Genomic DNA, 16,734 nt, shown 5'->3' on the forward strand with positions numbered 1-16,734 from the left:
TCCTTCCCTCTAGGTCTTTTCCTGGTCACCCATTGACCTTTTTTTCATGCTTTCATAGGACTCTCACATCTAGTCCTAGTGCAGTAACACTAAATCTGTGAGCTATGCCTCTGCCCTAAGCCCTATTAATTCACTGCTTCCCTTATACACATTTCCCACAGCCCTTTGCTTTCCCACTGTCAGCCCTCCCTGGGTTCTTGCTCCTAAGAAATCTATGTTTCCTCTAATTGTACTGACCATAGTACCCTCCTTCCCCTAAAGTTTTCCCCACCTGCTAGCAACCTGGCTGTTCCTATTCTTGGGGTGGACACTTTCAGTTCAGCTCTGGTGCGCTATTTTCACCCACTCTGTTGCTCTTTAGTCCTATAAAGAATATGATTCTTTCTAATCTCTCTGCTTCAACTTGATTTCAGAAGCCCCAGAGTACAATATATAAGCTGCTACTTACCCACTCCCCCCTCCTTTTAAATTATTTATAGATTGATGAATGGGGCTTATATGTCTAATTATATCTATTCACATCAAATGTGAATGGGAATCCTGCTAGGAGTCAAGACTGCCAAAAGGCTTTTGACCTAAGAAAGAAGAGGAGGCTGCTGTGTATGCAAATCACTCCCTATATAAGTAGCCCTGGGACCAGCCTCTCACGTCCTTGCATCGACGGCTTAAAGGTAAGAGTGCAAGGAGCTCTGAGTTTAAAAGGAGTGGGCTCTCATCCTGAATTCTTCATATCCCCGTTTATTCCTGCTGCCTTTGACACTCTTGTGCAGGGACTGCCAGTATCAACAGGGATTTAAAATCTTTCTGCATCCATTTCTACTCTAATAATTTATCACTGAAACTTTGGTAAAGCAGTAAAGGATTTGTCATTTTTATGTTGCAGTATTGGCCAGGTCAGCCCTGCATTTCTGTCCATCTGATACCACAGAAGGTAAGACCCCAATTTATTAATTCCCTGGGGACAAGTGGATACACTCTAGGGAGAGAACTGCATGTTGCTCAGTGGGCAAATTGCTTCCTCTCAATGTTTATGGACTGTGCATTGCTATATCATAATTTGTGCTGAAGTTGCATCCCACCTAGCAGGAGAAAGTCAACTGAGGTACTGACCTTAAGGCTACTGATACCCTTACCAGCCCTTTTAATGGAATGTCTGCACTGACATAAATCCATGGGTCACATCCACAAAAGATGCTCTATGGTAAAAAACCACACTCTGACATCATGCTAAGCACTTAATAGGTGCAGCCATAATGAATGCAGAAAGGGCATGGTCTACATGATGGCATGAATAATTTAAACATGGGGTTCTTCTGAGCAGGAAGCACACAATTCCTGCTGAAATAAGCATTACTGCTGTTTGTAGGACAAGCATGACAGTGTAGAATTGTCCTAAGAAGCTTCTCACTTGTTGTTGGGTATTCAGAGGGACCCAACAAATCACAGCAAACCCATACAATGCTAGCATTCACATTCCTAGCACATCAGGCTAAAGTAGCTCAATCTGGATGAGGCCACAGAAAAAGGAATCTAATAATATAATATATTAATTAATTACATGCATAGAGCCAGATGAAGAATCTGCAGAAAGAAAATATACTGAAACAAAAATGATTATATCTACTTGGTTCTAAATATGATAGACAAAAAGGAGCAACTTTTAAAAACCCATGAAAACTAGGACATTGTATTCCATTTTTAATCAAAATATTATCTTCTATCTTAATCTGCATCAAGAGAAAGATGACATTAGGCTCACTCCGAGTATAATAAACTCACTTTGATCTTTGCAGCTGGACACAAAACAGATTAAAAACAATTATTTACATTTCTTAGTATGTTGGTTTGGCCCTGGCTGCTCTTCTGATTCTGCTGTTTATATCAACCAATTCCACAAATATCAGAATACATCTCTTGGACACCAGAGGACCTAAATCCCTTTGAAGTCATAATACTTACAAAGGCATTCACTCAAAGTGGGCAAAGTTCATGGTCTTCCAGTGAAAAAGAAGAACCTTGGTCCGAGGAAGGAGGAGCATGTTTTGTGAAAGAAATACTTGATGAAATACTAAGGGAAAGCCATGTAGAGGAAGTAAGAAAGTATTCCCACTATTTCACCAGAGACTCCATATTTTTCTTTCCTTCAGCATTTTCCTCTTTGAGCTGCACACTATAAATCGCAGCCATGTCTTCAGACGCTGAGATGGCAGTCTTTGGGCCGGCTGCCCCTTTTCTCCGGAAACCAGAAAAGGAGAGAATTGAGGCACAGAATAAGCCCTTTGATGCTAAGAACTCGGTGTTTGTGGTGGATCCTAAGATCGCCTATGTCAAAGGCTCTGTTCAGAGCAGGGAAGGAGGGAAAGTCACAGTCAAGACTGAGAAAGGAGAAGTGAGTAGAAAACAAATAATGCATTGTTGTTAAAATGGTCCCCTCCTTACTTTCTAAGATGATATAAACTAGATTTCTCTTTTCTTGCCAGTCTGTGACTGTTAAGGAGGACCAATGCTTTTCCATGAATCCTCCCAAATATGACAAAATTGAGGACATGGCCATGATGACCCATCTTCATGAACCTGCTGTCCTCTATAACCTCAAAGAGCGTTATGCAGCCTGGATGATCTACGTGAGTATACTCCGAACGTGCATTTCTTTTGCCTTGTGGTAGAACTAGGCTTTAGTACTTCCTCAGTATCCTTTTTGCTCCCTCATACCACACAGCCATTATAAATTTCTAGTTTGTTTCCATTAACAGATTTTCCATGTTCTTTATTATGGGTGTGGTATCTATTAATTGTGGTAGCTAAGAGTTGGCACCAACTTACTGACACTTAATCAACCAACCAACCAACCAATTTATTAACTAATATAACTTATCCCATCTGCCTAGTGTTTTGGATCAGAGAGGAAAATGGCAAGTAGCTACTCAAGTGGCTTAATTAATTTGTATGTCCATTGACATGTTTTCATATGAGTAGTCTGCCTGCAAAACATAACCTAACCTTATCCCCATACTTCCTGCTCAACTACAGCTTCCTTAGTTTGCAAATGAGTGTTTATGCTACAAGAGGTGATGTTGTAAGAATCTACAACAAAGAAGATAAATTAAACTAATTCTGTTCTTCTATTTCTTTAGACCTATTCAGGTCTCTTCTGTGTTACTGTCAACCCTTATAAGTGGTTGCCAGTGTACAACCCTGAGGTGGTAGCTGGCTACAGGGGCAAAAAGCGTCAAGAGGCCCCTCCTCACATCTTCTCCATCTCTGACAATGCCTATCAGTTCATGTTAACTGGTGAGTATATGGATATTTTTGAAAGAATTAACCTTTTCTCAGGGAGAGCCTCAATATCCATTCTAGGAAATGTAGACCCCAACATGATCAATGTTAGAGAACTGACTCAAAAACAAATGTTATTTCTTCAGCTTTGCAATTTCATCTGTACAGTACTCGAATTTCCTCTCATAAATTAAAGCAGAGTCCACTTTTCAGTGGCTAACAAAGCACTGAATTGCTTTGTGATTAACTTTCACAAAGTTTCCTAATGATGCACACATGCTTCAACACAGTGCATGCACTCCAGAGAAGTGGAGATGTTCACTGATCTCTCTGTTCCTTGAAAGCTGCCTGTGCCTCCCAAAAGGGGACATGTAACATGCACACTGCATTAAAGTATGTGTACTTTGTTAAACTGAGTGTCAGCCACTAAAAATAATTAGGGGCAGTTTCATAGTTTACATTCTACTTGCAAAATGATTCCTGGAAATAAATACATGCATGAGTTTTTATTCATACAGACATATACATTGCATTTTCTACCTGTAAAAGACATGTGAGTTGCAGCTGGGAAAGAATCTGGCCCTCATTTCATGTATTTTGTAGTCAAAAGTTGCCATGTATACTTGTGCCCACCATTCCGAAAAGGCATTATGCACATAGATCTTGCACACAGCAATCAATTTCTGAGTGTAAAATGTAACATAGTATGCAGTTCTTAGAGTCTGAGAGTTAGTTGACACATGAGGGCAATACTAAAATATCTTGGGTACATATTTACATGCTGAAATGCGTGAATTGGCAGACTAAAGATGTACAGGTTTAGTATCCCTTATCTGGACATCCGAAATCCGGAATGCTCCAAAATCCGAACACCACACCGTAACAAAAACAAAAAACAAAACACCTCAGCTCACTTGCTCACAGATTCCCAATTTTGCTGCTTTTAAACATGCAGTCAAAACTTACTTATTATCTTACTTATTTCAGAAGGCTGCACACATCTCATCCCCCTCATTGCCCACCTGGGACATTTCTCCCCTGGTTCCGTCGTCATAAGAACATAAGAACAGCCCTGCTGGATCAGACCCAAGGCCCATCTAGTCCAGCATCCTGTTTCACACAGTGGCCCATCAGATGCCACTGGAAGCCTACAGCAGGAGTTGAGGTCATGCCCTCTTTCCTGCTGTTACTCCCCTGCAACTGGTACCCAGAGGCATCCTTGTCCCAAGTCCACTCCCTGCTTTCTTCCCTTGCAGCATGTTTGTTCATCTTGAGACATATATAATTACCTTTCATTCATAAGGTTTTATATATACTGTAAATCTGTTGTCTAATACCGTAATAATTACACCGTTATTATTAAAATTCAGATTTTCCTGGGCTATTGTTGCTTTTTAAAAAGTGTACATTAAAATAGCATGAGCTTGCAACTCTGGAATTGTGGCAGCGTCAAAGAAATCAGATGAGTTATAGATGGATTCTAATCTGCTCAGATTATTTACTGGATTATCACTATCTTTAATCATGTGCTATGCACAGTTACAATTATTTCATTCAATTATTGTAAAAGATAATCTTGCAAAAAGTTAGTAAAATAAAATTTGTTTAGAAGATAAAGGTAGTAGATAATTTTTTTAATACTGGCAAGAGAGAGATAAAATAATGGAATGGATTAGGTGTAATGGATTTGGTGTAATAAAATGATGGATAAATTAAATTTTATTGCATCAGATAAATGTAACAGATTTAATGTGATGTGGATATAGTGACATTGTGATCATAGGTAATATAAGGAAATGTAAGTATTTAATTTGTATTATAAAATAAAAAAATGAAAAAGCCAAATCTTATAATCCATATAAAATATGGAAAATGACATTTGTATATTTTCTCTTATTTTACATAATTTCCTGGTAATAGGGAGAAATAAAGAACTGTGCAGGGCACTGAAACTCCACTCAGGCACTGGAAATGTTGTTCATCCTTCTTTGCTTTCTGATATTTCAGCAACACTGCCAAGCATACCTTTGTATCAATAAGGACTAGAAACTTGCTTTTAAAAAACCAAGCTGAAATTTTCAGGAAAATAAATATTGTCTGGATTACTACATTTGAATTTTTTTTTCCTGAGCTCCCAAGTAATTATGACACACAAACAACTCTGGCTTTATCTCAGACACACAGTAACCATTATGTTCTCTTTATATGTGAGGGACTGCAATTTTTTAAAATAACCACATGCAGTGAAATTTTAAGCACTTTTACATACCTGCCAATATGTTCCTATTCTCCCCATTCACTTGAATGGGAAACATAGGGACATGTTGGCATCCTCTTACTCAATGGCTCTTACCACCCTCAAGGAAGTTCTCATATGACTCCAGCCTAAATAAGTTAATAACAAATCTCTTTGATTATATGTCATTCCAGATCGTGAGAATCAGTCAGTCTTGATCACGTAAGTTTATTTTTCCATTTGAACTTCTGCTGTTTTGTGATACTGTGCAGTAGATAGTAAATCATTTTGTCAATACTCCCATTCTCTTCTTGGGAGGAAGGAAGCAATGTGCACTTGCATGCCTGCTCCTTTTAAATGCTAACCAATAAACACCCAGTGATCTGGACTTTTCTAGTTTTCTGAAAATTCTACTGTTGGGTTGCTGATGAACTTCAGTTGCAAAGATTAATAATTTATATGGGAATATAATTAAACTCAAAGCTTCATATAACATGATAAAATATGTTTTATATTTGAATATGGATATGGAGAGAGAAAGGGAGAGAACTGGCTGACATCTAGACGAACACTGTGTAAAAACGTTTTTCATGTGCAAGTGGGGAGTAGGGTTTTTCCCCAGTCGCCCCCTGCAGCTGTTTTGCCTCGGCTTAAAGGAACACATTTTCAGGAGACAGAGTGGGCTTCAGAAAGAAGAAGAGATAGTTAAATATACCCCTCCCCGGTTGTCTGGATGTCAGCTACTGTTACTACTACTGCTAAGAAAGTTAATTTCAATTGCTATGGACAACTTATTTCTCAAGAGGGAAGGACATTGTTTGGCTTTGAAGAACAGGTTCTGGCTCTTCTTCCTTAGATACACAGGCTGCAAATAACCCCTTTCTATGTCTATGGTTGACAGTGGAGAATCTGGTGCTGGAAAGACTGTGAACACGAAACGTGTCATCCAATACTTTGCAACAATTGCAGCTGCCGGTGACAAGAAAAAGGAAGAGCCAGCCCAACAGGGCAAACTGCAGGTCAGGAAGATGCCAAAAAAGAAAGAAAGAAAAATGTGGTGGTCGGCGGGGAGGGTGGGGGGGGGGATGAAATGTGTTTTTGTGCAACTACTAGATGAATGAACATAGATAATCTGATGATAATGTTTACATTTGCAGGGGACCCTTGAAGATCAAATCATCAGTGCCAACCCCTTGCTGGAGGCTTTTGGAAATGCCAAGACCGTGAGGAATGACAACTCTTCACGCTTTGTAAGACTAGTACAGAATCTGTAGGCGGTTGTTGGCCTTCACTTTTGAGTGTTGTGCCTTGTGTGTTTATTTGCTTTGTTAAGTATATGCAGAATCTCCCCCCAAGATTTATAACAATAACAATAAGCCTTTTCCTCTTTAAGGGTAAATTCATCAGGATCCATTTTGGTGCCACAGGCAAACTGGCTTCTGCTGACATTGAGACATGTAAGGGGCCTCTCTTTTAATGGGCTATTGTTCTCTTTCCCCCCTCACTGGTTACTTATTTGGTTGTTTTTGTTTTCCCTTGCTTGCCAGATCTACTGGAGAAGTCCAGAGTTACTTTCCAGCTAAAAGCTGAAAGAAGCTATCACATCTTTTATCAGATCATGTCCAACAAGAAGCCAGAGCTGATTGGTAAGAGCCATCTTCTACAGTTGTGGTATGTTTACATTGTCATAGATTGTTTACATATTGAATGAAACAAGACCTATATATGTTCTTTTCTTCATTCAGAGATGCTTCTGATCACCACCAACCCTTATGACTTCCACTTTGTCAGTCAAGGGGAAATCACTGTTCCCAGTATAGATGATCAGGAAGAGCTGATGGCTACAGATGTAAGTAACATGCACAAGTGAGATTCTGACATATCAGCTTAACAGAACAGCCTGATTCCAACATTATGTTGTACAATTGTACAGATGTCTGTACACCCACACATGTCTTTGTGTGAATTACTGTACATTTAAAAAGTGAACCTGGATACAGTCCTTTCAAATGCATGGAACAGACAGGAAGTGTACTTCTGAAGCTGTGTTCAGCATAACATGTGAATGACCGTACCTGTGTACAGATCTGTACCTGTGTACACTGTATAGTAGTTATACGAGTGTTTAACATAATGTGTGAATGGGCCTAATATAAAGAGTATTTACTTAAACATCTCATGTGTAATACAATTGACAGAGTGCCATTGACATCCTGGGCTTCGTTTCTGAGGAAAAGACAGCCATTTACAAGCTAACTGGGGCTGTGATGCACTATGGTAACATGAAGTTCAAGCAGAAGCAGCGTGAGGAGCAGGCGGAGCCAGATGGCACTGAAGGTATTTGCACAATTGCAATGGAACCATCAGGCACCTCCCACCCTACCCCTCGTAATCCTCAGCTAGTTCTAAGAGCAGCTGAAGTTGAATACATAAGTATGAGCCTCTAAATTATATATTCATGTCCCTATCTGGTACACAACAAGAACTGTTTTAAAGCAGATATATTCTAGAAGTCTGGACGATGGTATATAGGGTTCCAGAATTCATAGTTTCTGGAACTATGTCCCATATGTCAAAGCTCCTTCAACAAATATCTTTCCTGTGCTTCTTATATTATGATTGACACTTTGTTCATCATGAGTTGAATAACACTCCACTCATTTCCACCAATATGATATATCAGACTAAATATACATTTTTTTTGGTAGAATTTTTGATATCTAATAGATATGTGTAGCTAAAAAGTAACTCAGCACTAAGGACACTCAGTAGATCTTCATAAGTTATTCTTGAGAGCAAAGAAATGGGCTATCTTTGATATTGCCAAAAAGTAGGTGACTTCATTTTTGGAAAATGTGATCTAACATGCCCAAGCTGGCTTTTAAATCCTGCTGTTAAGTAAACTGGATATTATTTTAAATATAAGATAAATGCTATTTATTCTCTCAGCGCTTTAGTGCTCATCTGTATGCTCATAAACCTTCCTTTTGTCTTGGTGCTCAGTTGCTGACAAGGCTGCCTACCTCATGAACCTCAATTCAGCAGACCTGCTGAAAGCTCTGTGCTACCCCCGAGTCAAGGTCGGCAATGAATTTGTCACCAAAGGCCAAACTGTCCAACAGGTAATGATCTGCAGTACAAAGTTCATAGCAGATTGAACTTCCCAGAAATTTGTTGCTCTGCTTGTATGCTGACTGCAGTCTCTCTTATCCCATTTTTGTAGGTGTACAATAATGTGGGTGCTCTGGCGAAGGCTGTCTTTGAGAAGATGTTCTTGTGGATGGTCATTCGTATCAACCAGCAGCTGGATACCAAGCAATCTAGGCAGCACTTCATAGGAGTGTTGGACATTGCTGGCTTTGAGATCTTTGATGTAAGGAAACAGGGCCTTGGTAAAAGAGTGTTGGGAGGAAAATATGGGAATTCTGACTGTCAGGGTAAAATCTTTAAGCAATTAAGAGTATAGCTCAGTAATGTTCTGAATGCCAAGGCACTGAAGGAATGAAATTGTTTCCGAGCTGTTGGCTTGGGGGAATGACTGACTTAGAAATAGCTGGCACAGATTTGAAATTGTAGACATTATTTGGCATGAAAAGTGTGGCTCATAAATCCAAATGCCTGTCTAGGACAGAGTGTAAGCAATGCCTTTGAAAGTACAAGAAACAGTGATTTCAGATAAGATGAGCATCTTCAGTTCAATAACGGCGGGGGGGGGGGCACTTATTTAGATGCTACGCTAATAACTGTGAAGCAAGTAGTAGATCAGCCATTTGCCAATTTATGCATATCTATAATATTTACACAAACCTAACCAGGAAGAAAGTATATACTATTAGTGGTTAGGATCTTAGGATGAATAATAACGCTAAAGAGATAGATAGATCACCTGGAATAAACAATAACATATCTTTGCTTTGTCTAGTACAACAGCCTGGAGCAGCTGTGCATCAACTTCACCAACGAGAAACTGCAACAGTTTTTCAACCACCACATGTTTGTGCTGGAGCAGGAAGAGTACAAGAAAGAAGGGATTGAGTGGGAGTTCATTGACTTTGGAATGGACTTGGCTGCCTGCATTGAGCTCATTGAGAAGGTCTCTTTTAAAAAAAAAAATGGCTAAACATGCTTGTAACTACAAACTGTTGCTGATGAGTTCATATGAATTTGTTTATTTAAATTCTATATATGAATAGCTCCATAATACTGTACAAATAGTAATAATAATTAATACAAATATACTTTGCCTGAGTCTGATATGGGACAGTAGCATTAATTAATTTCATTCTGTTGAAAGCAAGTTTGTTGAATGTTAAATATGAATAGTTCAGTTTCATGAATTAAACATTAATGAGATTAATTGAATTGAGAAAAGGTGGCCCTCGTTATGCGCAGGGGTTCAGTTCCTGCCAATTTCTGCTGCAAATGAAACCGCGGATAAAGAAACTTTAATCCTATGAGGATTGGGTGTGTGTGTGTGTTAGGTTTCTAAGCACACTGAAGTGTGTTGAAAATCACATGAAAAAGCAGGGGTGAGTAGAAATAAGCATAGTACCTTGCTCTGCAGCTCTCCAGCAATGCCCCCCAAACTTCCAAATCCTCCTATTTTTGTTCCCTTTTAAGAGGTTTTTTAAAAATAGAAATGTGCCATAAACTGTCTCAGCAATACAAATTATAAGCAGGAAATGATGTCAGAATTTATTTCCGGCCACTCAAGAACTATGGATGGCTGAAAATAACCCTATTTTTGCCCTGCAAATAAAGAAAATGGGTCTCTATCACCCAGTCACAGATACACAAAACTATGGTTGCTGGGACTGGGGTTAACGAGGGCCACCCGTAATGTTACCTCTGTCTGCTGTTGCTTTGTCTTCCAGCCAATGGGCATCTTCTCCATCCTGGAAGAGGAGTGCATGTTCCCCAAGGCAACAGACACTTCTTTCAAGAACAAGCTCTATGATCAGCATCTTGGCAAGTGCAAGAACTTTGAAAAGCCCAAGCCTGGCAAAGGAAAAGCAGAGGCCCACTTTGCCTTGGTTCACTATGCTGGCACTGTGGACTACAACATCTCTGGCTGGCTGGACAAGAACAAGGACCCCTTGAATGAAACTGTTGTGGGGCTGTACCAGAAGTCTTCTATGAAGACCTTGGCCTTACTGTTTCAAGACCGTTCTGCAGAAGGTGATCATTCCTATATCTTCAAATAGATTTATGAACAATCAGATTCTCAGTTCAGCAGCAGTTCTTAATTGGGACTGCTGAGGCACCCCCAGCAGATGGCAAAATTCAGTCAGTCTGGTTGAAAATTAGTCAGCCTTTCTCTTTTGTCATTCATTAAGTGAGCTTTGTCCAGCATGGCACTCACACATGCCCTATAGGAAAGGCAGGACATCTCATCAGAATCTGCAGCTCCTTGTACTGGATTGCTGAGTCAACTCAGACAAGTATTCTTTTATGAATGGAAGAGAGATACTATAGGTGATGTTTGGAGGACATTCTCTACATTGGATGGGGGAGGTTCAAGAAGGGTTCTCATTCCAGAAATGAGTTAGGGAGAAGGGCTCACTGCTCATAAGCCCACCTAAACTAAACCATCACATGCCTTCTGTAGTTCTGTAACATCAGGTAATGTGTAAGGCTTGGTTAGCAAATAAAACAACTTCTATGTCATTATGTCAGATTTTGTAGCTCCACTGGCTTTTTCTGAAAATCACTCAGTACCCCTCAGCACAAATTTTAGCATATCTCTGTCCCAAACACTGTTAATGTCTTACTTAATAACTTCTCTTTCACATTCATCCATAAGACTTCAATTCATATTATTCCACAAGCACCATCATTTCCCAACAGGCTCTGTAAATGTGTGAAAAAGCTCTTGACAATATGGAGGAGTATTTGCAAAAGTAGTTTATGTGGGAGAGCAATACATAAAACCCCAAATGTTTTTTTTTTTAAATTATTATTCTCAGAGACTGGTGGCAAGAAGGCTGGTAAGAAGAAGGGTTCTTCCTTCCAGACTGTCTCCGCTCTTTTCAGGGTACAGTAAAATCTTTATTTAAGATATCTTATCTTTAAGGGGAAGACAATTCTGATTTCATTGTCAGAATGTATCAGTGTGCCTGTATGCAAACCAGCTTGGGATTGTCCTATAAAGCGTTTAAAGGGTCCAAGACTACCTGGTTCTAGAACAGGGAGCATGCTTCATGGAGCTTTAGTTTCTCAGGAGATAGATAGATAGATAGATAGATAGATAGATAGATAGATAGATAGATAGATAGATAGATAGACCACATTCTGGAACAGTCAAAGTTACCCAATCACTTAGTTTAAAATTGGCTTGTCTCTTTGGCAGTAACAGCCATGTAAATTGAACTTCATCAACATGCAATGTAACAACTGCTTCTGGCCCCACAGGAAAACTTAAACAAGCTGATGAGCAATCTGAAGAGTACTCATCCTCATTTTGTGCGCTGCCTCATCCCCAATGAAACTAAAACTCCTGGTAAGACATTCTGGTGTACTCTGATCAAAGAGACATATAAGGCTATACTGCCCTCTAAGTTTTACCCTATATATTAATCTCTAATATTCTTTAAGGTGCCATGGAGCATGAACTTGTATTGCATCAGCTGAGGTGTAATGGAGTGCTGGAAGGTATCAGAATTTGTAGAAAGGGATTCCCCAGCAGGCTCATTTACGGTGACTTCAAACAGAGGTCAGTATGCCCTACATTATTCAACATTTAACACAAAACCAGAGCTGAAGGGGCCTCTGGTTGAAACTTGTGTATGAATGTGTGCCACTGCAGTTTGGATTGTAAGGGACCCGCGGTTTCGCCCCCCAGACTACGATTTGTACATTCAGTTTGTAGTAAGTTTTGTCACCTGTACCTCTGGTTCTTCAGTGCCAGCTTTACATCCGAATGCCACAGTGCAGTCTCACTCTTCAGCAACCAGAGTGGAGGGAGGAAGTGCCATGTTTATATTGCATGGGGTTAAGGAATGAGGGTGGGGGGGAAGAGATACTAGGAACTCTACAATACCCTAATCAGCTACATAACCAGTTGTGTACTATGGTGGATTTTTCCTTGAATTAAATCAGCTTGTAGCTGCACAACAATAGGGAACCAGAAGAAACTACCTGCAATATGATATAGTTACTACTACATCAAATGTACATCATAGTTAGAGGATGCCCTAGATATGAGGAGGCTCACACTCCACACTCAAATTCCCATTTTGTTCTTGCTGATGTTTATAAGAAACAACAGTGGGGTGGGGGGAAGTTAGTGTCATCTGTTAATATGATTTAGCAAAATAAAAATGACAATTTTTCCCCAACAGGTATAGGATATTAAATGCAAGTGCCATCCCAGAAGGACAGTTCATTGATAGCAAGAAGGCTTCTGAGAAGCTTCTTGGATCCATTGATATTGACCACAGCCAGTATAAATTTGGCCACACCAAGGTAAAAATACTCTTTGACATGAGAGTGTAACATTTGCCTTCATTGGAACAGTGAGCAAAATATTTTCTTTCTCCAGGTGTTCTTTAAAGCTGGCCTTCTGGGTACTCTAGAGGAGATGAGAGATGATAAGCTGGCTCAACTGATTACACGTACTCAAGCTATGTGCCGAGGCTTCCTGATGAGAATTGAGTTCAAAAAAATGATGGAAAGGAGGTAGAGTGTTGACATTTATCATGATTCCATAGGTTTAACACACCAGAAACAAACTTTGATTATTCTGGCTGACAGGCAGACGAAATTACTTTTGAGTAGTCCTGCTAAAATTAAATAGACCTTTAGAGTAACTCCTGAGTAGTACTTTTGAGTTATATGAGTTTTATATTGGCTGGATGTCAGCCACATTGTATTTATTTGGTATGGTCCTTTACATTCTACTTTGCCTTCCTTACAGAGAATCCATCTTTACAATTCAATACAATGTCCGCTCATTCATGAATGTCAAGACCTGGGCTTGGATGAAGCTGTACTTCAAGATCAAGCCTCTGCTGAAGAGTGCTGAGTCAGAGAAGGAGATGGCTAACATGAAGGAAGATTTTGAGAAAACCAAGGAAGAACTGACCAAATCCGAGGCTAAACGCAAGGAACTGGAAGAAAAAATGGTGTCTCTGATGCAAGAGAAAAATGACTTGCAGCTCCAAGTCCAGTCTGTAAGAATCTTTGACACATTATGTCCTGATAACATCTGTGCTGTTGACTGAGCAATCTAGGTTGGGTACAGGAACTTATTTATTTATTTATTTATTTATTTATTTATTTATTTATTTATTTATTTATTTATTTATTTATATACCGCCTTTCGTTAAAATATAGCCCCAAGGCGGTTTACAAAAGTTAAAAACATACAATAAAAACACAATAAAAACAACATGCTAAGAGTATAAAAACATATAAAAACAGGCATAAAACAATACAACAAATAAAAATTGAAAAACTTCTGACCAATATCTGCTGCAAATATTTGAAGCTAATTATACTTCATTAAATATACGATATACATAATAAGTACTGTACAAGTGAGGACTCTCAAGGGAATGTAGAGAACAGACTTTGTAGGAAGGAAAGAAGGAAGGTCTTTTGCTTCTCACCTTGTCCCTTCTCCTGCTTTTGACCTACCCCAATTATCCCTCCATCTCCACTCATCTTCTTTCCTCCCTCCCACCCTCAACCTCTTGCTCAGCTTCTTCTCTCCCTCCCACCCCCTGTTCAACACCCCATCCACCTCTTCCTTCTCTCCAGACAATCCCACAGCTCACTTTCACCCTTTACCTCCCTCCTCCCCACACTCAGCAAACCTGCACACATCATCCTACCTTTTTCTTCCCCTTACTCAACCCCACCCACCCTCGTTTTATTCCATGGACTGGTAGTGAAGGCTGGAGCACCCAGCATCAGGAACAGGGAAGCTTCCCCTCCCACTCCACACACAATGGTGTACCAATGGTAGATTTTAGTTTATTATTCTCCTATAGACAACATCGCCTCAGTTCATTTACATGGTGAAAGTTAGGGATGTGCGAACCAGTTTGAATTTGAACTGGTTCAAATTCAAACCAGGGTGGTTCGAAGGTTCGAATTTGAACTGAACCAGCCATCAGGTTCGAGCTGCAGGTTCGAATTCAAACCGAACCAGGGGGTGGTTCGATTCGAACTGGTTTGAACTGGTTAGGACATCCAAAAATTGGTAGGATGGTAGCTGACACCCATGGGTACCTGCCACCCAAACCCCAAAGCAATCAGACACTCGTACGATTTTTTATGAATTTATGGAAATTATTTTTTTTCCTCATAGGGTATAATGGGACTCGAACCAGCCCATTATTCCTTATTGTGGAGCACCCATGGGTTCCAACAACCATGCAAACCCTGAAGCAATTGGACACCCCTATGATTTTTTAAGAATATTTGAAATATTTTTAATTATTTTTCTCATAGTGTATAATGGGACAAGAACCAGCCCATATCCCCTATTATGGAGCACCTAGGGGCACAAAGGTGGGGTGGGTGGCAGACAACCAGGGGTGCCTACTATCCACAAAGTTCCAAGGCAATCGGACACTCCTCTGATAATTGGTGAATTTTAAAAGTATTTTGGAATTCCTCATAGAGAATAATGAGGATTGCAGCAAATGTATAGCTTCACATCGGGGAGAAAGGGGTGTCCTAGAGTGGAGTGTGGCAGGTGGTAGTTCCCAAGGTGGGCAAGGAAGCTATCAGAATTATTTGAAAGGAATGGGGCAAAAGGCTGATTTTTAACTGATTTTTGAAGTTTATGCGTCTTTAAGGTTTTTCTCCATAAAGAAGCATGGAGGTGTCAGCAAATGTGTAGCTTCACGTCGGGGGCAAAGGGGTGGCCTAGAGCAGAGTGTGGTGGGTGGTAGTGCCCAAGGGGGGCCAGGTAGCTGTCAGAATTATTTGGAAGGAATTGGGCAAAGGGCTGATTTTTAAGTGATTTTTGAAGTTTATGTGTCTTTAAGGTTAGCAGATGAGAGTGGATTCATGGTTTGTCATTGAAAATCTTATATGCTACCAAAGAATCTACACTCAGAACACTTCAGAAACAACAAAACCCAGTACCCCATGGGTTAGCAACTCGTGGAGGTGGTTGGCACCCTCTTTGCACTAGACCACCACTCACTCTGGGCCACCCCAGTACCCCACAAGTGGCTTTAAGGTTTTTCTCCATAGGGAAGAATGGAGGTTTCAGCAGCCCCATAACTGCACTTGGGGGGTGCTGGGGTGGCCTAGAGCGAGGGTGCCAACCACCTCCATGGGTTGCTAACCCATAGGGTACTGGGTTTTGTTGTTTCTGAAGTGTTCTGAGTGTAGATTCTTTGGTAGCGTATAAGATTTTCAATGACAAACCATGAATCCAGGGGGAATGGTGTCTGAGTGTGTCCAACAAATTTAGGCTCTCAAACGAGTCCCAGGAGGCTATGTTCTGGGCTAAGAGAAAACAAGAATCTGGCTCTCCTCAGTCAGCAAAATCCTTTGCCCTGGCAGGCTGAACAGGTATCTGCATGGCCCACTCTGCAGCTCTGGATACTCCTTGTCCATGCTGGTTTGGAGAATTTGGGGAGCATAGGGTCAAAATGACACCTTTGCATTTTTATGCAAGGTAGGTTTTGTAGGGTAAGAATGGCTGTTCAGTCCCCAAATAACAAAGCAAAACCAGTTTGGTGAGAAAGCAGCAAAGCAAGATGTCTTGAGACAGTTCTTTAGTATTGGAGAATTACAAGGATTTTGTTTAAAGAAAAGGTTACAAACAAATGTAAAAAAAAGCCTGCAGCTTATTTCAGCTGTAGCTCATGGCTGAAGAAAGAGACCCCCCCATCTCTGGAGAGACAAAATGGACACTAACACTGGAAGAACAAAGAGGGGAGGAGTCCAGAACTTTTATCCATGACCCTAACCCCCCTGCCACCCTGCAGTGGTCACTATGAGACATTGCAGCTGAGAGCTGATGCTGCCAGGGCCCTAGCTCCAACAGGTTTAACCAAAGGCAGACCCTGTCCTACCCTGCCCAGCCCACAGTAGGGATGTGCATGGAACCACAGAAGCGTGGTCCGGCACTGGGGGGAGTGTGTCTTTAAGGGAAGGCGGTAGTACTCCCCCCCCCGCTCTTCCCCCTCCGGCGCTGGAGTTGCCAAAAATGTTCTTGGGGTGGCAGAGTTCCTCCCTGCCGCCCCTGCCCCCATCGT

General features: G+C 40.6%; 1 protein-coding gene across 1 annotated transcript in view; it reads left to right on the forward strand.

The window, feature by feature from the left end:
• Positions 1–652: 652 nt before the first annotated feature.
• LOC128343484 (myosin-1B-like) overlaps positions 653–16,734 on the forward strand; it is a 29,894-nt gene continuing 13,812 nt past the window's right edge. Inside the window, exons 1-22 of the mRNA XM_053292614.1 lie at positions 653–671; positions 884–931; positions 2,148–2,389; positions 2,481–2,624; positions 3,135–3,291; positions 5,707–5,734; positions 6,414–6,531; positions 6,670–6,762; positions 6,906–6,969; positions 7,060–7,158; positions 7,258–7,361; positions 7,711–7,849; positions 8,516–8,634; positions 8,736–8,885; positions 9,435–9,605; positions 10,387–10,690; positions 11,479–11,546; positions 11,924–12,011; positions 12,107–12,224; positions 12,853–12,976; positions 13,053–13,189; positions 13,428–13,683. Coding sequence (XP_053148589.1) covers positions 2,186–2,389; positions 2,481–2,624; positions 3,135–3,291; positions 5,707–5,734; positions 6,414–6,531; positions 6,670–6,762; positions 6,906–6,969; positions 7,060–7,158; positions 7,258–7,361; positions 7,711–7,849; positions 8,516–8,634; positions 8,736–8,885; positions 9,435–9,605; positions 10,387–10,690; positions 11,479–11,546; positions 11,924–12,011; positions 12,107–12,224; positions 12,853–12,976; positions 13,053–13,189; positions 13,428–13,683 — 2,685 coding nt within the window. The 5' untranslated portion in view covers positions 653–671; positions 884–931; positions 2,148–2,185. The remainder of the gene's footprint in view (positions 672–883; positions 932–2,147; positions 2,390–2,480; positions 2,625–3,134; positions 3,292–5,706; positions 5,735–6,413; positions 6,532–6,669; positions 6,763–6,905; positions 6,970–7,059; positions 7,159–7,257; positions 7,362–7,710; positions 7,850–8,515; positions 8,635–8,735; positions 8,886–9,434; positions 9,606–10,386; positions 10,691–11,478; positions 11,547–11,923; positions 12,012–12,106; positions 12,225–12,852; positions 12,977–13,052; positions 13,190–13,427; positions 13,684–16,734) is intronic.

The sequence above is a fragment of the Hemicordylus capensis genome, chromosome 2, assembly GCF_027244095.1.
Source record: "Hemicordylus capensis ecotype Gifberg chromosome 2, rHemCap1.1.pri, whole genome shotgun sequence".
Lineage (NCBI taxonomy): Eukaryota > Metazoa > Chordata > Lepidosauria > Squamata > Cordylidae > Hemicordylus > Hemicordylus capensis.